At 58.2% G+C, this 20,965-nt stretch overlaps 1 protein-coding gene across 1 annotated transcript in view; it reads right to left on the minus strand.

The window, feature by feature from the left end:
• Positions 1–18,208, minus strand: part of pex6 (peroxisomal biogenesis factor 6) — a 31,996-nt gene extending 13,788 nt beyond the window's left edge. The window contains exons 1-7 of the mRNA XM_052025468.1: positions 16,496–18,208; positions 8,854–9,020; positions 7,929–8,012; positions 3,623–3,725; positions 2,593–2,729; positions 1,803–1,914; positions 776–984 (exon numbers count right to left, since the gene is read on the minus strand). Coding sequence (XP_051881428.1) covers positions 776–984; positions 1,803–1,914; positions 2,593–2,729; positions 3,623–3,725; positions 7,929–8,012; positions 8,854–9,020; positions 16,496–18,181 — 2,498 coding nt within the window. The 5' untranslated portion in view covers positions 18,182–18,208. The remainder of the gene's footprint in view (positions 1–775; positions 985–1,802; positions 1,915–2,592; positions 2,730–3,622; positions 3,726–7,928; positions 8,013–8,853; positions 9,021–16,495) is intronic.
• Positions 18,209–20,965: the final 2,757 nt, after the last annotated feature.

A 20,965-nucleotide genomic window follows, 5' to 3' on the forward strand; every position in this document is an offset into this window, starting at 1 on the left:
CACTGAAGAACGTGCAGGTACAGCAGGCCGTTAAGAAGGCAAACAAGATGTTGGCCTTAAGCAAAACAACACAACTGCTGAAGGAACTCAGTGGGTCAGGCAGCATGTGTGGAGGCAGAGCGAGGGTCGAGACCCTGCATCAGGACCGGCATCCACCATCTGCAGTCCCATGTCTCGAAGTCGGCCTTTATTGACAGAAGATCAGAGTGTCTTGGTCCAATTATCCAGGGCGATGGTATCACCACAGCTGGAGTACTGTCTACAGGTCTGCTCACCCTAGGTGGTCGCAGTAGGGGTGCAGGGAGGGCCCAGCGGGCTGTGTGCTGGGATGGCAGGGAAGTGGACAGATCAGGCAGACGAGGCCAGGACACTCCTCAATTTAAGGAATGGGAGGCCATTACATTTGAACAAGCAAATTACTTGCAGGGCTTGGCAGGGTAGGTGCAGAGCTGATGTTTCCACTGGTTGGGACCTCCAGAACCAGGGGATACCACCTCAAACCATGGACAGAGGTGAGAAGTAACTGCTCCCCCAGAGGGTGGGGAATCTTCCAGCTCTGCTACAAGAGCGCAGGGCTGCAGAAGCTCAGTGCCCCAGTGTCTTCCTGACAACTACTGGGGCAACCAACCAATTCAGGGGGAGGTGAGTGGAGGCTGGACAAACGTTTGGGCGTTTGGGGTGGGCTCAGATCCTGGATCAACCGAAGGGATTGGAGTGGGAAGGGGGGGTGGGGTTCAGGGAAGACAGAAACGGATGGAGAAGGGAAAGGCCTTACGTGGGGATGGCTTGCATGGCCTTCATGAACCGCTGCAGGGCAGAAATCAGACGCGATTCCTGCCCCCCTCCGTCACGGTCCCTCCCCACCATGGTAACATCGCGCAGCAGTAGAAGGCAGGGCCGATGATCCTCAGCACGCGAGAAGGCAGCTTCCAGCTTCGCTTCAGTGGCTCCGACAGAGTCAGCACAGAGACACACACAGTCCACCTGGGGAGAGGAGGGGCAGCACAGACACACAATCAGCAGAGGGGGACAGATATGTAGGCAAATCACAGGGAGGTGCAAGAGCTATAGGGACCGGTGGGGACCACAAGGGCCGGTGGGGGACCCCAGGGGACAGTGTGGACTCCAGGGGCCGGTGGGGGACCCCAGGGGCCGGTGGGGGACCCCAGGGGCCAGCGGGTACCACTACTGTTTGTCTTACACATTGACAATCTGGATGTGAATGTAGGAGGTATGGTTGGTAAGTCTGCAGATGAGGTGGAAATGAGGGGTGCTGCTGACAGTGAGGAGGAGAACGGTTGACTGCAGGATGACGTTGACCAGTTGGTAAAGTGGGATTTATTCCTCTCACTTTGGGATGTCCAATAAGGGTAGAAAACACAGTAAATAGTAGGGCCCTGGGGAGTGCTGAGGAACAGATGGACCTCGGTGCACGGATCTCTGAAGGCTGCAACACAGGTAGACAAGGTGGTGAAGGCAGGACAGGACACTGGCCTTCCCTGGCCGGGGCACAGAGGAGAAAGAAAGTGATGGTACAGCTTTATCAAACATTACTTATGTCTCAGCTGGATCACTGTGTACAGTTCCGGTCACCACACGACAGGAAGGGCAAGCACAGCTTCCAACAAGAGCCAGGGACAGTACATGCACAGTCCCGGAGAGACCCGGGGACAGTACACGCACAGTCCCGGGGACAGTACACGCACAGTCCCGGGGACAGTACACACACAACATACACTGAGCAACCCCTTCCCCTTGCTCTCGGACTGACAGCACTCCCTCTCCTCACACCGATCACTCACCTTCACCAGGTGTAGGTGCATCCTGCTGCACACAGCCCGCACCACCGTGCTCTTCCCACAACCATTCAGTCCCCACAGCAACACACTGCATGGCCCATCGAGGACGGGGGGTCTGAGTGCACATGAGGAAGGACAGTAAACACACACTGTACCCCTCTCTCCCATCACACACAGAGTGAAGCTCCCTCCGCACCGTCCCATCACACACTCCCGGGGTCAGACACGGGGTGAAGCTCCCTCCGCACCGTCCTGTCACACACTCCCAGGGTCAGACACAGGGTGAGGCTCCCCCCGCACCGTCCCGTCACACACTCCCAGGGTCAGACACAGGGTGAAGCTCCCTCTGCACCGTCCCGTCACACACTCCCGGGGTCAGACACAGGGTGAAGCTCCTTCCACACCGTCCCGTCACACACTCCCGAGGTCAGACACAGGGTGAAGCTCCCTCCACACCGTCCCGTCACACACTCCCAGGGTCAGACACAGGGTGAAACTCCCTCCGCACCGTCCCATCACACACTCCCGGGGTCAGACACAGGGTGAAGCTCCCTCCGCACCATCCCGTCACACCTCCCGGGGTCAGACACAGCACGTTTTGATTATCGCCCCACTCTACAACTATACGCTCAGGGCCAGCTCCCTCCCAACCTTCTGGGAACGGGGGCGTGTGGTATCTGCCCCAGATCCGGTGCCAGTGCCCCTCCCTTTCCTTATTGCCCCTGTGGATGGACCAACACCCCTTCAATACCGCCCCCCAAAGCAGGACATGGGACGCAGCACTGATGCTAACCCACTGCGCAGGTAGGGCTCGATGATGTTGCACAGAGCATCGACGGTGCTGGAGAGCCCAGGAGGGGAGACACTGCCCCAGAACGGGTGACTGCCGCTTGTCACAGCACAGGGGACGTAGCCGCTGCCACAGCCATCCTGGAAGAAAGCAAAGCATCAGTGCACACAGTACACACTGTCGCTCGGAGTGCGAGGGAGTCATCCACACAGCACAACTCACCAGCAACCTGCTTATTTCCCCCCCCCCCCCCCCCCCCCCCGGCCAGGTCCCCTCCCTCACCTCTGGATCTCATTACGGCCTCAGCCCAGTCAGGAACCCAGGAGCTGAGGGAGGGTGGTCTGGGAGCCCAGGTCAGGAACCCAGGAGCTGAGGGAGACCTCCCTCAGTGTGAAGGGTGGCCTGGGAGTCTGGACCTCAGCGAGCACTGACTGCAGGACACAGGCTGGGATCACGACATGTCCAGTTCCCCCCACCCCCACCCCCCTGCTCCGACACAGCCTGGCAGTGGCTGAGGGCAAATTCCACAACCTCGGCCTCACAGTGTCCGACACCAAGGGAAGCTGTAATTCAGCCCTTGAGCAGGTGGGCTGGGACCAGGAGCAGGGGTCCCAGGTCCCAACACATGGTGCCACTTGACACACGCCAACCCGGAGCAACAAACAATGTGCTGGAAGAGCTCAGTGGGCCAAGCAGCAGCTGTAGGAGGAAGGAAGTTGTCAAAGGAATCCTCACCCCAGACGCTGATCGACCTGCTGAGCTCTCCAGCAGATGGGCCGAATGGCCTACTTCTGCTCCTTTATCTTGTGATTCCAGCGTCTGCAGTCTCCCGTGTCTCCATTGTACACACCACCCAGTGTTGGAGGGGGTGGGACAGAGAGGGCAGGAGCCACCGGCAGGGGCTGGGGGCAGGGGGAAGGGCCACCCGGTGTTGGGGGAGGGAGTCCCTGGGCGTGTGGAGCGAGCCTGTTCCCTGGAGCAGAAGCACACCCGGACGGTGCTGGGAGGTGCAGGCGGAGACGCAGGTACTCACCAGGTAAACGGACGTGTGCTGTGTGTCGGCCAAGTAACCGGGCGCTGCCTCGCATCCTGCCCCTCCGCTCACTGACCTCACCCTCAGGTAGATCACGGGCCACCTGCAGGAGGGGACAGCCAGAGTTCAGAGGAGTGCTGCTTGCCAGGGGAGGGAGGGCAAAGGTGGAAGGTCAGGAGGTCACGAGTTTGGAGACTGGTTGCAGCTCTGGGCAGCGCAGGTGGAGCCGCTGCCACACAGCTCCAGAGACACGGGTTCGATCCTGACCTCCGGCGCTGTGTGTGGAGTTACAATCAGGTTTATTGTCACTGACTTACGCCCTGAAATTTGTTGTTTTGCGGCAGCAGTACAGTGCTGAACAGAAAATAAGTGTAAGTTACAAAAACATGCAAATAGTGCAAAAGAGGAATAACGAGGCAGTGTTCACGGACCGTTCAGAAACCTGACGGCGGAGGGGAAGAAGCCGTTCCTGAATCATGGGTTCCCTCCCACACCCCAAAGACGCACGGGTTGGGAGGTTATTTGGCCACTGTAAATTGCCGCCAGTGTGTAGAACCAAGAGAGAGTTAAGTACACAGAACACTGCAGCACAGGAACAGTCCCTTCGGCCCACCATGTCTGTGCTGACCATGATGCCAATCTAAACTAATCCCAGCTGCCTGCACATGATCCACATCCATCCATTCCCTGCATTCATGTGTCTAACAGCCTCTTCAACATCACTGTTGTATCTGCTTCTACTGCCATCCCTGGCCACTCGTTCCAGGCACCCACCAGAAAAACTTGCCCCACACATTTCCTTGGAACTTTCCCCCTCTCACATTAAACCTACATGCTCCAGTAATTGCTATTTCTATCCAGGAAAAAGACTCTGATTATGTCTCTGCCTCTCATAATTTTATAAACATCCATCAGGTCTCCCCTCAGCCTCTGCCGTTCCAGAGAAAACAACCCAAGTTTGTCCAACCTCTCCTCTGAACCAGGCAACATCCTGGCGAGGGACACCAGAGACCACAGATACTGGAATCTGGAGCAACTCACAAGATGCTGGAGGAACTCAGCGGGTCAGGCAGCATCTATGGAGGGAAACGGACAGTCGACGTTTTGTGTTGAGACCCTTCATCTGGACTGAAAGAAAGAGGGGAGATAGCTGGTATAAAAAAGTTAAGGGAAGGGATGGAGCAAGAACTGGCAGGTGAGCATCCTGGTGAACCTCTTCTGCACTCTCTCCAAAGCCTCCACACCCTTCCTGTAACAGGGCAACCAGAACTGCACACACTGCTTCTAAAGTGGCCTGACTAAAGTTTTATACAGCTGCAACGTGACTTCCTGACTTCTGTACTCACTGCTCCAACCGATGAAGGCATGTATGCCGTACGCCTTCTTGACCACCCTATGTGCCACCTTCAGGGAGCTATGGACTTCCTACAGTACGGCCAGCAGAAGTGCACATTGCAGATGCGGGTCTCATCAACATCCTATACCTGTTCCCCAACATCCCAGCTCTGGTACTCAGCGCCCCATCCGATGAAGACCAGCGTGTCATATCGCTTCTTCATAACCATGTCTACCTGTGTCGCCGGTTTCAGGGACCATGTACTACACCCCACGGTCTCCCCGTCCTACAACACTCCACAGGGCCCTGTCATTTACTGTGCAAGTCCTGTCCTGGTTTAACTTCCCAAAATGCATCTCTTCACGCTTATCTGAGTTAAATTCCATCTGTTGTTCCTTGGCCGACTTCCCCAGTAGGTCACGATCCTGTTGTAACCTTAGACAATCTTCAGTCTGAAAATCACCCACTACCAGCTTCTGCTTCCTTCCACCCGGCCAGTTTTGTTTCCAACTGGCCAGCTCACACTGGATCCCATGTGATCTCACCTTCCCAACCAGCCTACCACGTGGGACCTTGTCAAAAGCCCTGCTGAGGTCCACGCTGGCAACGTTTGCCCTCACCAATCCTCAGCAAAAGCCCTGCTGAGGTCCACACTGGCAACGTTTGCCCTCACCAATCCTCAGCAAAAGCCCTGCTGAGGTCCACGCTGGCAACGTTTGCCCTCATCAATCCTCAGCAAAACCCCTGCTGAGGTCCACGCTGGCAATGTCTGCCCTCATCAAACCTCTTGGTCACCTCTTCAAAAAACTCACTCAAGTTCAAGAGGCACAATTTCCCACACATGCTACTGTAAGATATACTTGATTAAACAATAAAACATCCATTGATATATTAAGACCATTGAAACTAGCTGTTGGAGGTGGAGATGCTGATTCCGTACCATCGTAACTACACAGGAAGGTAGTAAATAAACGTCCATGTTAATCAACCCTCAATTGAAATTCTTTGTTTCTGACTTACAGAACTATTTACGGACAGATCTTGGGATCGGAATCATAACCGGGACTGCCTGCATAACGAGTAGCCCTTTCCCAGATGTTCCTCCAGAAATATTTGCTTCATCTGGCCAGGTTCGGCAAGAGCTACTCACCCACATACAAGGTTCCCCTGAGCACACTCCAGAAACTGCTCCGCCTTTTGTTCCTGATTCTAATTCTATCCCCATCCCCGTCTGTATTTGGACAGTGGAAGTCCCCCATTATCACCGGTGTGTTGCTTCTCAACATCTCTGCAACTTCCCCGCATGTTTGCTCAGTACCTACCTCACTAGGTGGTAGCACGTAGGGGTCATAGAGTCGTACAGGCCCAGTGGCCCAACTCATCCGTGCTGACCATGGTGCCCACCAGGCTGGCCCCATCTACCTGCGTTTGGCCGTATCCCTCTGAACCCCTCCTGTCCATGTAGCTGTCCGACTGTCTTTTGAATGTTGTTACTGTACCTGCCTCAACCTCTTCCCCTGGCAGCCCATTCCACATACGCACCACCCTCTGGGTGAAGTTGTTGCCCCTCAGGTCCCTTTTAAATCTTTCCCCTCTCACCTTAAACCCATCTCCTCTAGTTTTTGATTCCATTTCCTTGGGAAAATGTGCGTTCACCCTATCTGTGCCCTTCATGATCTTATATGCCTCAATACGGTCACCCTTCAGTCTCCCTATGCTCCAATAAACAAAGTCTGCCCAACCTCTCGCAAGAACTCAGGCCGAGTCCTGGCAACATTCTCGTAAATCTCCTCTGCACTCAGTCCAGTTTAATTATGTCTTTGCTATAGTGGGGTGACCAAAACTGTGTACAATAAATGTAGATCAGTTCCAGTGTGATCCCGCCTCGACTGCTTCTAAACCCTAAACCGATAGGTTGTGTCTACGGCAGTCCCAGAACATCCTCTCTCCAGCACTGAAATGTTCTTAATCAAAACAGACTCGACCTCACCCCCCACCCTCTCCCCTTCCCCATTGTAGAGTCAGACTCAGCCAGCACAGAGCCAGGCCCTTCAGCCCACCACCTCTGTGCCAACCTCTTTACCCACCTACACTAATCCCATTCACCCACATCAGGACCGTCTCCTCCTACGCTTCGCCTATTGAAGTGTCTGTCTAAATGCCTCTTTAGCACAGTGACTGTACCTGACACACCACCGCGCCCCCCCCAAACCACCGCCCACCGCTCCCCCCCGCCCCCTCCACCCCGGCAGCACGTTTCAGATAGCAACCACTGTGTAAACAAACCTACCCCTCCGGTCCCCTTTAATACCCCTTCCCCTCACCTTGAACCTATGCCCTCTTGTTTCTGACAGCCCGGCACAGGGGTCCACATTGCCCATGGTGGTTTGAGCTACAACGGATGGCACTGACTGCACCCATGGTCCATAACATGGGAAGTGGATTTCAAGGCTCTGAGCAATACTGCCTCTACTTATTCCACTAACACCAGCAATACACTTACAACATCATTACAATTAGACTTTTTACTGTTTTGTTCTCTAGGACCTTGATTTCCTGCTGCCTGTTTAAAATTACATCCTGCCTGAGCTCACCGTGGCTGTTTCCTGAACTTGATTTATTCACCAGGCCTCTGTCCCTGAGCTCACTGGAAACTCACTGGGCCCTGTACCTGTGCTGTTTTACTCACTGGGACTCTCGGCCCTGCACCAGAACCTTGGTTGGGGCAGTGGAGGGCTGGATGAAACTCCAAAGACAGGGAGCAGTGGAGCAAGGAGGGGTTCAAACACAGGATGAGGAGTTGTCAGACTGGAAGCTGGGTGGGTGAATGAGACAAACAGATTCACAGGTCCATCCACATACGTGCATACACACACCTGCGCCCAGGGATGGGGGGGGACCGGACCCACACACACTCTCAGACACAGCACAGAGTAAGAAGCAGCCTCCCAGCTGCAGCAGGCCCCTTACCCCACACGCCTCTCGGGGCAGCTCTCGATGAACTCTGGTTTACCCCTGGTCTGCACACACAGCACAGCTCCCATGTGGACCAGCCTGCAGTGGGAGTACAAAGCGCAGGGTTATTCAGCACAGCTGACACACCGCGTGTTCGTGGATTGGGTGTGTGCTGATGGGGAGAACGACTCCTTGTTTGAGGGTGCTGCTCCCAGCTCATGGGCAGAGGGGAGGTAACGGCAGTCTGAAGTCACACACAGGGCTGTTGGGCACCAGCATCAACAGCGACCATGGGGAACGTGGACCCCGGGGGTCCCAGTGGGGCACGTGGACCCCAGAGGTCTGGAGTGTCACGGGGACGGCAGACTCTGAGATCATTAGTGACCCCAGGGGTCCTGGTGGGGAACCTGGACCCCAGGGGTCCGATGTCACAGGGAACGACAGACTCTGAGATCATCAGTGACCCCAGGGGTCCCGGCGGGGAACCTGGACCCCAGGGGTCCGATGTCACAGGGAACGACAGACTCTGAGATCATCAGTGACCCCAGGGGTCCTGGAGGGGCATGTGAACCCCGGGGGTCCCGGCAGGGAACGTGGGCCCCGGGGGTCTGATGTCACAGGGGACGGCAGACTCTGAGATCACCAGTGACCCCAGGGGTCCCAGCAGGGCACCTGGACCCTGGGGTTCCAGAGTGTCACGGGATGACAGACTCTGAGATCATCAGTGACCCTGGGGGTCCTGGCGGGGAACGTGGACCCCAGGGGTCTGACGTCACAGGGGACGGTAGACTCCGAGATCACCAGAGACCCCAGGGGTCCCGGCGGGGCACATGGACGCCGGGGGTCTGGAGTGTCACAGGGAACGACAGACTCTGAGATCATCAGTGACCCTGGGATGCACAGTAACAGAAGGACCTGGGGCCACAGTTTGAGCACCCACCTGGAGGTCGTGAAGTGCTGGAAGATCAGTCCATCGTAGCCAGCCCGTGGGTTATAGGTGGGGGACTGGACCACCTCCACGTGTAGCTCCTTTGCCGCGGGGGGTTCACACAGTTCAGAACGACTCTCCCCCAGCCCCTTCCGCACTCCTGACTCCTGGTAAAAGCGCTGAGAGGGAAAAGAAAACCTTCACGTCATATCCTGAGGGGGAGAGAGTGGGATTAGGGTGTGAGGCGAAGGGAGGTGCGGAGGAGGCGGGAACGGAGGGGTGGCTTGGTCATCGGAGGCAGAGAGTGACGGTGAAGTGTTGATTTTGTGATTGGTGCCCCTCGGGGCTCCGTGCTGGGACCTTTATTGTCTGTGAATGTATGAGCTACCATTAGTGAGTTTGCAGAAGACACAATAATTGGTGGCGCTGCTGGTAATGAGGGTAGTGTCAGGTTACAGATGTTATTCCTCAGTGGGTAGGATAAGCAGAGAAATGGCAGACAGAATGTCATGGTTAAAAATGGGAAGGAGGAGTTGGGCCAGTTTCCATGCTGTCTGACCCTGTGAAGCAAGCTATTTCGGGAGGACCAATCAGGGTAGGATATGGGTAATGAATGGTGGGACCCCAGGAAGTACTGAGGAACAAAGGGATCTGGTGCACGCGTCCAAGGATCTTATCATCATATAGCACTGAAACAGGCCCTTCGGTCCACCACATCCATGCTGACCTATCCATTCTAATCCCATTTAGAGCACTTGGTCCCCAGCCTTCTATACCTTGGCAATCCAAGTGCTCGCCGGCATACAATGAATGTTGTGAGTCTCTGGCTCCACCACCACTGGCGGTGTGTTCCAGATTCCACCACCCCTCGGGGGGGGGGGGGGGGAGGGAATTCTTCCTCTAAATTTCTTCCCTCCTTACTCTAAATCTATGCCCTCCAGCGTTGGACACCTCAGCCATGGGGAAAGATTTCTATTACATACCCTCTCTCTGCCCATGGCAATTCTGCATCTCTGAAGTTGGCAACACAGAGAGCTGGAGAGATGAAGAACACACACACAATGCCTGCCTTCATTAGCCAGGGCAAAGGATGCAAGATATCTTTATCAGTCACATGTACATCCAACACAGTGAAATGCATCTTTTGCGTAGAGTGTGCTGGGGGCAGTCCGCAAGTGTCACCACGCTTCCGGTGCCAACATAGCACGCCCACAACTTCCTAACCCGTACTTCTTTGGAACGTGGGAGGAAACCGGAGCACCCGGAGGAAACCCACGCAGACACGGGGAGAACGTACAAACTCCTTACAGACAGTGGCCGGAATTGAACCCAACTCGCTGGTGCTGTAATAGTGTTACGCTAACCGTTACACTGCCATGCCTGCCCAGCTGGAGTATTGTGTGTGGTTCGCTGTACTGCCACACTGTAGGAAGGGTGCAGTGGAGAGTGCAGAGTAGTGTAGGACCACACTGTAGGAAGGGTACAGTGCAGGGTACAGAGTACTGTAGGGCCACACTGTAGAAAGGGTGCAGTGCAGGGTACAGAGTACTGTAGGGCCACACTGTAGGAAGGGTACAGTGCAGGGTACAGAGTACTGTAGGGCCACACTGTAGGAAGGGTGCAGTGCAGGGTGCAGAGTACTGTAGGGCCACACTGTAGGAAGGGTGCAGTGCAGGGTGCAGAGTACTGTAGGGCCACACTGTAGGAAGGGTACAGTGCAGGGTGCAGAGTACTGTAGGGCCACACTGTAGGAAGGGTGCAGTGCAGGGTACAGAGTACTGTAGGGCCACACTGTAGGAAGGGTGCAGTGCAGGGTGCAGAGTACTGTAGGGCCACACTGTAGGAAGGGTACAGTGCAGGGTACAGAGTACTGTAGGGCCACACTGTAGGAAGGGTACAGTGCAGGGTACAGAGTACTGTAGGGCCACACTGTAGGAAGGCTGCAGTGCAGGGTGCAGAGCACTGTAGGGCCACACTGTAGGAAGGGTGCAGTGCAGGGTGCAGAGTACTGTAGGGCCACACTGTAGGAAGGGTGCAGTGCAGGGTACAGAGTACTGTAGGGCCACACTGTAGGAAGGGTGCAGTGCAGGGTGCAGAGTACTGTAGGGCCACACTGTAGGAAGGGTACAGTGCAGGGTACAGAGTACTGTAGGGCCACACTGTAGGAAGGGTACAATGCAGGGTACAGAGTACTGTAGGGCCACACTGTAGGAAGGCTGCAGTGCAGGGTGCAGAGTACTGTAGGGCCACACTGTAGGAAGGGTGCAGTGCAGGGTGCAGAGTACTGTAGGGCCACACTGTAGGAAGGGTGCAGTGCAGGGTGCAGAGTACTGTAGGGCCACACTGTAGGAAGGGTGCAGTGCAGGGTGCAGAGTACTGTAGGGCCACACTGTAGGAAGGGTACAGTGCAGGGTGTAGAGTACTGTAGGGCCACACTGTAGGAAGGGTGCAGTGCAGGGTGCAGAGTACTGTAGGGCCACACTGTAGGAAGGGTACAGTGCAGGGTGCAGAGTACTGTAGGGCCACACTGTAGGAAGGGTGCAGTGCAGGGTGCAGAGTACTGTAGGGCCATACTGTAGGAAGGGTGCAGTGCAGGGTGCAGAGTATTGTAGGGCCACACTGTAGGAAGGGTGCAGTGCAGGGTACAGAGTACTGTAGGGCCACACTGTAGGAAGGGTACAGTGCAGGGTGCAGAGTACTGTAGGGCCACACTGTAGGAAGGGTGCAGTGCAGGGTACAGAGTACTGTAGGGCCACACTGTAGAAAGGGTGCAGTGCAGGGTGCAGAGTACTGTAGGGCCACACTGTAGGAAGGGTGCAGTGCAGGGTGCAGAGTACTGTAGGGCCACACTGTAGGAAGGGTACAGTGCAGGGTGCAGAGTACTGTAGGGCCACACTGTAGGAAGGGTGCAGTGCACTGTAGGGCCACACTGTAGGAAGGGTGCAGTGCAGGGTGCAGAGTACTGTAGGGCCACACTGTAGGAAGGGTGCAGTGCAGGGTGCAGAGTACTGTAGGGCCACACTGTAGGAATGGTACAGTGCAGGGTACAGAGTACTGTAGGGCCACACTGTAGGAAGGGTGCAGTGCACTGTAGGGCCACACTGTAGGAAGGGTACAGTGCAGGGTACAGAGTACTGTAGGGCCACACTGTAGGAAGGGTGCAGTGCACTGTAGGGCCACACTGTAGGAAGGGTACAGTGCAGGGTACAGAGTACTGTAGGGCCACACTGTAGGAAGGGTGCAGTGCAGGGTGCAGAGTACTGTAGGGCCACACTGTAGGAAGGGTGCAGTGCAGGGTACAGAGTACTGTAGGGCCACACTGTAGAAAGGGTGCAGTGCAGGGTGCAGAGTACTGTAGGGCCACACTGTAGGAAGGGTGCAGTGCAGGGTGCAGAGTACTGTAGGGCCACACTGTAGGAAGGGTACAGTGCAGGGTGCAGAGTACTGTAGGGCCACACTGTAGGAAGGGTGCAGTGCACTGTAGGGCCACACTGTAGGAAGGGTGCAGTGCAGGGTGCAGAGTACTGTAGGGCCACACTGTAGGAAGGGTGCAGTGCAGGGTGCAGAGTACTGTAGGGCCACACTGTAGGAATGGTACAGTGCAGGGTACAGAGTACTGTAGGGCCACACTGTAGGAAGGGTGCAGTGCACTGTAGGGCCACACTGTAGGAAGGGTACAGTGCAGGGTACAGAGTACTGTAGGGCCACACTGTAGGAAGGGTGCAGTGCACTGTAGGGCCACACTGTAGGAAGGGTACAGTGCAGGGTACAGAGTACTGTAGGGCCACACTGTAGGAAGGGTACAGTGCAGGGTACAGAGTACTGTCGGGCCACACTGTAGGAAGGGTACAGTGCAGGGTACAGAGTACTGTAGGGCCACACTGTAGGAAGGGTTCAGTGCACTGTAGGGCCACACTGTAGGAAGGGTGCAGTGCACTGTAGGGCCACACTGTAGGAAGGGTACAGTGCAGGGTGCAGAGTACTGTAGGGCCACACTGTAGGAAGGGTGCAGTGCAGGGTGCAGAGTACTGTAGGGCCACACTGTAGGAAGGGTACAGTGCAGGGTGCAGAGTACTGTAGGGCCACACTGTAGGAAGGGTGCAGTGCAGGGTACAGAGCACTGTAGGGCCACACTGTAGGAAGGGTACAGTGCAGGGTGCAGAGTACTGTAGGGCCACACTGTAGGAAGGGTGCAGTGCAGGGTACAGAGTACTGTAGGGCCACACTGTAGGAAGGGTACAGTGCAGGGTACAGAGTACTGTAGGGCCACACTGTAGGAAGGGTGCAGTGCACTGTAGGGCCACACTGTAGGAAGGGTGCAGTGCAGGGTGCAGAGTACTGTAGGGCCACACTGTAGGAAGGGTGCAGTGCAGGGTACAGAGTACTGTAGGGCCACACTGTAGGAAGGGTACAGTGCAGGGTGCAGAGTACTGTAGGGCCACACTGTAGGAAGGGTGCAGTGCAGGGTACAGAGTACTGTAGGGCCACACTGTAGGAAGGGTACAGTGCAGGGTGCAGAGTACTGTAGGGCCACACTGTAGGAAGGGTGCAGTGCAGGGTACAGAGTACTGTAGGGCCACACTGTAGGAAGGGTGCAGTGCAGGGTGCAGAGTACTGTAGGGCCACACTGTAGGAAGGGTACAGTGCAGGGTACAGAGTACTGTAGGGCCACACTGTAGGAAGGGTGCAGTGCACTGTAGGGCCACACTGTAGGAAGGGTGCAGTGCAGGGTGCAGAGTACTGTAGGGCCACACTGTAGGAAGGGTGCAGTGCAGGGTGCAGAGTACTGTAGGGCCACACTGTAGGAAGGGTACAGTGCAGGGTACAGAGTACTGTAGGGCCACACTGTAGGAAGGGTGCAGTGCACTGTAGGGCCACACTGTAGGAAGGGTACAGTGCAGGGTACAGAGTACTGTAGGGCCACACTGTAGGAAGGGTACAGTGCAGGGTGCAGAGTACTGTAGGGCCACACTGTAGGAAGGGTACAGTGCAGGGTGCAGAGTACTGTAGGGCCACACTGTAGGAAGGGTACAGTGCAGGGTACAGAGTACTGTAGGGCCACACTGTAGGAAGGGTACAGTGCAGGGTACAGAGTACTGTAGGGCCACACTGTAGGAAGGGTGCAGTGCACTGTAGGGCCACACTGTAGGAAGGGTACAGTGCAGGGTGCAGAGTACTGTAGGGCCACACTGTAGGAAGGGTACAGTGCAGGGTGCAGAGTACTGTAGGGCCACACTGTAGGAAGGGTACAGTGCAGGGTGCAGAGTATTGTAGGGCCACACTGTAGGAAGGGTGCAGTGCAGGGTGCAGAGTACTGTAGGGCCACACTGTAGGAAGGGTGCAGTGCAGGGTGTAGAGTACTGTAGGGCCACACTGTAGGAAGGGTGCAGTGCAGGGTGCAGAGTACTGTAGGGCCACACTGTAGGAAGGGTACAGTGCAGGGTACAGAGTACTGTAGGGCCACACTGTAGGAAGGGTGCAGTGCAGGGTGTAGAGTACTGTAGGGCCACACTGTAGGAAGGGTGCAGTGCAGGGTGCAGAGTACTGTAGGGCCACACTGTAGGAAGGGTGCAGTGCAGGGTACAGAGCACTGTAGGGCCACACTGTAGGAAGGGTACAGTGCAGGGTGCAGAGTACTGTAGGGCCACACTGTAGGAAGGGTGCAGTGCAGGGTGTAGAGTACTGTAGGGCCACACTGTAGGAAGGGTGCAGTGCAGGGTGCAGAGTACTGTAGGGCCACACTGTAGGAAGGGTGCAGTGCAGGGTACAGAGTACTGTAGGGCCACACTGTAGGAAGGGTACAGTGCAGGGTACAGAGGATGAGCACAGAACATAGAACAGTGCAGCACTGCAACAGGCCCTCTGGCCCACGATGCCAATCTAAACTCATTCCGTCTGCCACCACTGCTGTCTCAGATCTGCTCCCACCACCCCCACCGGCAGCACGTTGCCGGCACCTAACACACAAACTTGCCTCACTTGAAGCAGAGGGTGGCGACTGAAGGCTGTCTCTGGGAATAGAGACCGGTGAGTAGTGGTGTGCCGCAGGGGTCGTTATTAATTGCTTGTATAAATTACTTAGATCCCAATGCACAAGGCTCGATCAGTAAGTGAAGAAGGTTTTCACAGATGATGGGGATTTTGATAAGTTAGGGAAGTGGGCCGAGGAGCAGCAGATACATTTCAATAAGGATAGGTGCAAGGGGTTGCACTTTGGGAAGTCAAATCCAGGTGGGACTTTCACAGTGAATGGCAGGGCCCCGGGGAGTGTTGTAGAACAGAGGGAGCTTGGAGTACAGGCATGTGGTTCACTGAAAGTGGAGTCACAGGTAGACAGGGTGGGAGAAGGCGGCTTTTGGCACACTGGCCTTCATCAGTCAGGGCACTGAGTATAAAAGCTGGGAGGTCACGGTGCGGTTGTATAGGACACTGGTGAGGCTGCACTTGGGAGTATTGTGTATAGTTCTCGTCACTCTGTTATAGGAAATATGTTACTAAACTGGAACGAGTGCAAAAAGATTTACAAGGATGTTGCCAGGACTTGAGGGACTGAGTTACAGGGAGAGGTTGGCCAGGCCAGGACTTCATTCCTTAAAGCATAGGAGACTGAAAGGCAATTTTATAGAGGTGTATAAAATCATGAGGGGCATCGACAGGGTGAATGCACGCAGTCTGTTTTTCCCAGGGTTGGGGAATCAAGAACTAGAGGGCATAGGTTTAAGGTGAGAGGGGAGAGATTTAAGAGCAACTTGAGGGGCAACATTTTTTTTTACACACAAAGGGTGGTCAGTATATGAACAAGCCACCAGAGGAAGTGGGTGAGGCAGGTACAGTGACAACTTTTAAAAGAAAGTTGAACAGGTACACGGATGGGAAAGGTTTAGGTTATGGGTCAAACACAAGTAAATGGGACGAGCTTGGATGGGGCATCTTGGTCAGCATGGACCAGTTGGGCCGAAGGGCCTGTTTCTGTGCTGTATGACACTGTGACTCTATACTCTGGCATTCAACCATGGCTGATATTTTTCAACCCCATTCTCCCCATATCCTTTACCCCCCCCCCACCCCCCTTACCAATCAACAACCCATCAATCTCTGCCTTAAATACACCCAATGATTTGGCCTCCACAGCCCTCTGTGGCAACGAATTGGGGAAAAGACTGTGTTTTCACCCCGTCAAAGAAAGAAAAAACTTTTTCCCAGGGAGGGGGTGCTAAAAACAAGAGGGCATAAGTTTAAGATCAGGGCCAGCTTCCTCCCACAAAGGGTGGTGTGTATTTGGAATGAGCTTCAGGAAACAGTGGTTGAGGTGGGCACATCAGCAACATTTAAAAGCCATCTAGATACATACATGGATAGGAGGGGTTTAGAGGGCTATGGGCCAAACACGGACAGATGGGACTAGCTCGCTGGGCAACACACAGTGGGCCTGGACGAGTTGGGCTGAAGGGCCTGTTTCTCTGCCACATGACTATGATTTCTGTTCTGCAACAACTTCCACTGCTTCCCTGTACAGCCTGGAATGTGTCCATCAGGCCCAGATAATTTATTCGTGGCTGAAGATGATGGAACATTACAGAGGTCAATAGAAGGGGTTGGGTCAGGGCAGGACTCCCCCGGCTCAGGGATTTCAATAAACCTTCAACACACCTACCTTGACTCTCAGTGCCCTGTGGGAGGTGGGCACCGGGGCCCCCTTAGAGACGTTGAACCACATGGTGTAGGAGATTGCTGCCATGTCCTGCCCCAGCTGCAGGCTGGCCCCCTCACCCCCCTCCAGCACCAGCACACAGGCCAGGAGCTCGGTCGTTGGCCGCCGGGCACCACTCCGCCCCGTGGACCCAGCACCCCCCTGGGCTGCTGCTGCCTGTGGCTCAGGAGACTCCAGCTCAGCCCTGGGCCGCTCCGCCTCTGCAGCCGGCTCCGGTACCGATACCAGCACCCACTGGCAGTGGAAGAGGCCCAGGCGGTACAGGGTCCGCCTGCTAAGCAGCAGGCAGCTGTCCAGGTCTGGGGGCCTATCACCCAGCCTCAGCTCACCACTCAAGGCCAAGCCCGGAAGGTCAGCCACCATCACCTCCAGCCTGCACTCCAAGGCCCGCAGGAAGGACAGGAGATCAGTGGGCCTGTCAGGCTCCAGGCCAAGCCCCGAGGCCCAGAGGCCGCGGGCGTAGTGGGCAAAGTCGGAGAGGCAGAGGGGCTGCAGCAGATGGAGCGGCGGTGTGGGGGGCAACTCGCCAGGCTCCCTGAAGTCGGTGAGCACCAGGCAGGTGGTGACCTGCAGGAGGCCTTGCAGCACAGGCTGGCACTCCAGGACCACCAGCTCCAGGAGGCGAGCCAGCACCAACTCGCTGTCCTCGCCCAGCAAGGGGTGGTAAGGCACGATGGGGGTGTCGCCCTGCCGCAGGAGAACTGGCTGCCGCTGGCAGGCCAGGACCAGCAGCCCGTTGGCGAAGGCCGGGGAGCTGGCCCAGCGCAGGCTGGCCCTCGTGCGGGCACCCAGCACCACGCGGCTCAGGCTGGGCACTGACTGCACCAGGGAGGCTCGGAAAAGGGCCGGGGCGCCGGGCCGCGGGGACACCAGCCTGCCCTCCACACCCGGCTCGGAAGCCTCGTCCTCACCCACCCAGAGCCCGTAGTGCGCAGCAAAGAGCCTGCTGATGTAAATCTGGACTGGCCCAACTCTGGGACTCAGCCCCTCACCCCGGGGCCTGCGGACCCCCTCCCCTCCTGAAACCCCCTCACCCTGGGGCCCGGGGACCCCCTCCCCTCCTGCTCCAGGCCCGGGGACCCCCTCCCCTCCTGCTCCAGGTCCTGAGACCCCCTCACCCTGGGGCCTGCGGACCCCCTCCCCTCCTGAAACCCCCTCACCCTGGGGCCCGGGGACCCCCTCCCCTCCTGCTCCAGGCCCGGGGACCCCCTCCCCTCCTGCTCCAGGTCCTGAGAACCCCTCACCCTGGGGCCTGCGGACCCCCTCCCCTCCTGAAACCCCCTCACCCTGGGGCCCGGGGACCCCCTCCCCTCCTGCTCCAGGCCCGGGGACCCCCTCCCCTCCTGCTCCAGGTCCTGAGACCCCCTCACCCTGGGGCCCGGGGACCCCCTCCCCCTGGGGCCCGGCCGCCTCCCCCGGGGGCCCGGCCTCGATGAGGGCGGCGGCGAAGAGCGCGGTCCCAGGCCCGGGCCCGGGCCGCAGGGACAACACGCAGGCGGCGCCGCTCTCAGGCCGAGGCCGGGTGCCGGGACTGAGGGTGGCGACGGCGGCCGGGGAAAGGAGCAGCTGCAGCGGGTGGAGCCGCGGCGGGAAGGGGCGGCGGAGCCGGAGCTGGGCCGGGGAGCCCATGGCGAGGGCGGGCCGGGGACCGCGCGCATGCGCACACCCCCGGCCGCAGGCGGCACTGCGCATGCGCTGGGACGGGTGCCGCCATCTTGGTAAGGGGGCTGATTGGGCGGTGGCGCCGATTTGGCGGTTTTGTTGGGAGGGCAACGGAGGAACACCCGCCACTGGCCGTCGGTCTGCTGCCGGACCCGCTCAGCTTCCAGCCCCAACATCTTCAATTCAGGTTTACAGCATCTGCACTTTCGTTCATTTTCACCTTGGTGCAGGGATCTTGTTGGAAGGGCGGGGCTGCGGGCGCCATCTTGGTGAGGGAAGGCCGCCCGCAAATGCCTGATGCAGTGAGAGACTGCGGCAGATTGGGTGACCGCCCCGCCCCGCCCATAACCCCGCCCTTAACCCCGCCCCGCCCCGCCCATAACCCCGCCCATAACCTCACCCCGCCCCGCCCATAACCCCGCCCATAACCTCACCCCGCCCCGCCCATAACCCCGCCCTTAACCTCACCCCGCCCCGCCCATAACCCCGCCCTTAACCCCGCCCATAACCTCACCCCGCCCGCCCATAGCCCCGCCCATAACCTCACCCCGCCCCGCCCATAACCCCGCCCTTAACCCCGCCCTTAACCCCGCCCCGCCCATAACCCCGCCCTTAACCCCGCCCATAACCTCACCCCGCCCCGCCCATAACCCCGCCCATAACCTCACCCCGCCCCGCCCATAACCCCGCCTTTAACCCCGCCCTGCCCATAACCCCGCCCATAACCCCACCCTGCCCATAACCCCGCCCTGCCCGGTACCCCCGCCCCGTCCAGTACCCCCGCCCCGTCTGCACCCCCGCCCCGTCCAGTACCCCCGCCCCGTCTGCACCCCCGCCCTGTCCAGTACCCCCGCCCTGTCCAGTACCCCCGCCCCGTCTGCACCCCCGCCCCGTCTGCACCCCCGCCCCGTCTGCACCCCCGCCCTGTCCAGTACCCCCACCCCGTCCAGTACCCCCGCCCCGTCCGGTACCCCTGCCCCATCCACATCCCCGCCCCGCCCATACCCCCGTCCCATCCGCACCCCAGTCCCATCCAGTACCCCTGCCCCGTCCAGTACCCCCGTCCCATCCAGTACCCCCGTCCCATCCGCACCCCCTCCCCATCCGGTACCCCCGTCCCATCTAGTACCCCCTCCCCGTCCGGTACCCCCGCCCCGTCTGCACCCCTGCCCTGTCCAGTACCCCCGCCCCGTCCAGTACCCCTGCCCCGTCCGCACCCCAGTCCCATCCAGTACCCCTGCCCCGTCCAGTACCCCCGTGCCATCCGCACCCCTCCCTGGCCGGTACCCCCGCCCCGTCCAGTACCCCCATCCTGTCCGTCCGGTACCCCCGCCCCGTCTGGCACCCCCTCTCCGTCCGGCACCCCCGCCCCGTCCGGTACCCCCGCCCCGTCTGCACCCCCGCCCCATCCGGTACCCTCGCCCTGTCCGGTACCCCCTCCCTGTCAGGTACCCCCAACCCATCCAGTACCCCCGCCTCGTCCGCGTCCGTGCCCCCGCCCCCTCCCCGTCTGGTACCCATGCCCCATCAGAGTCTGCGGCAGATTGGGTGACCGCCACATCCAGTACCCCCTCCCCGTCCGCACCCCCTCCCCGTCCGGTACCCTCACCCTGTCCAGTACCCTTGCCCCATCCAGTACCCCCTCCCCATCCAGTCCCCCCTCCCTGTCCGGTACCCTCACCCCGTCTGGTACCCCTGCCCCATTCAGTACCCCCTCGCCGTCCGGTACCCCCATCCCATCTGCACCCCCTCCCCGGCCGGTACCCCGTCCCATCCGGTACCCCCGCCCCATCAGGCACCACAGCCCCGTCTGGCGTCCCCGCTCCATCCAATACCCCTGCCCCGTCCGGCACCCCTGCTTCATCAGGCACCCTCACTCCGTCTAGTACCCCCGCCCCGTCCGGTACCCCCACCCCGTCCGGTACCCCCGCCCCATCCAGTGCTCCCGCTCCATACAGTAACCCCGCTGTGATTAGCCCCCGCCCCATCCGGCCCCCTCTCTCCGACCAGCTCCCTCGCTGCATCCGCCACAACAGCCAGGACGTCCCGGTGGGCACCCACTTCAATTCCACATCCCGCTCCCACACCGACATGTCCGTCCACGGCTCCTCTCCTGCCACGTCAAGGCCAGACGCAGGTTGGAGGAAAATACCTGTCTCCAACCTGATGACCTCAACATCGATTTCTCCAACTTCCCGTAACCCCTCCCGTTTCCTTCTTCCCTTTGTCCTCCCTCATTCCTGTTGTCTGCTCACCCCTCCCCCTCCCCCTGCCCCCGCCCTCGTGAGCTGCCCATCTATTCCCTGCCCTCGTGAGCTGCCCATCTATTCTCCGCCTCCTTCCCTTTATTCCAGGTCCACTGCCCTCTCCTCCGACCGATTCCTCCTCCTCCAGCCCTTTGCCTCTTTCACCCATCACCTCCCAGCTTCTCACATCACTCCCTTTCACCCTCCTCCCCCCCCCCCCCCACCTACCTTCCCCTCTCACCCGGACTCACCCATCACCTGCCAGCCTCCGCCTCCCCCTTATTCTGGCTTCTGCCCTCTTCCTTTCCACTCCTGAAGAAGGGTCTCGGCCTGAACCGTTGACCGTTTATTTCCCCCCGTAGATGCCTGACCTGCTGAGTTCCTCCCGCACTGTGTGTGTTGTATTATGTGAGAAGCTCTTGGATAAGTACGTGGGGGGTGGGGCTTAGAGGGATATGGGCCGGATGCAGGAAGCTTGGTGTAATGGGTGACACCGTGGTTGGCA

The sequence above is a fragment of the Pristis pectinata genome, chromosome 10 (genome assembly GCF_009764475.1).
Source record: "Pristis pectinata isolate sPriPec2 chromosome 10, sPriPec2.1.pri, whole genome shotgun sequence".
In the NCBI taxonomy this organism is placed as follows: Eukaryota; Metazoa; Chordata; class Chondrichthyes; order Rhinopristiformes; family Pristidae; genus Pristis; species Pristis pectinata.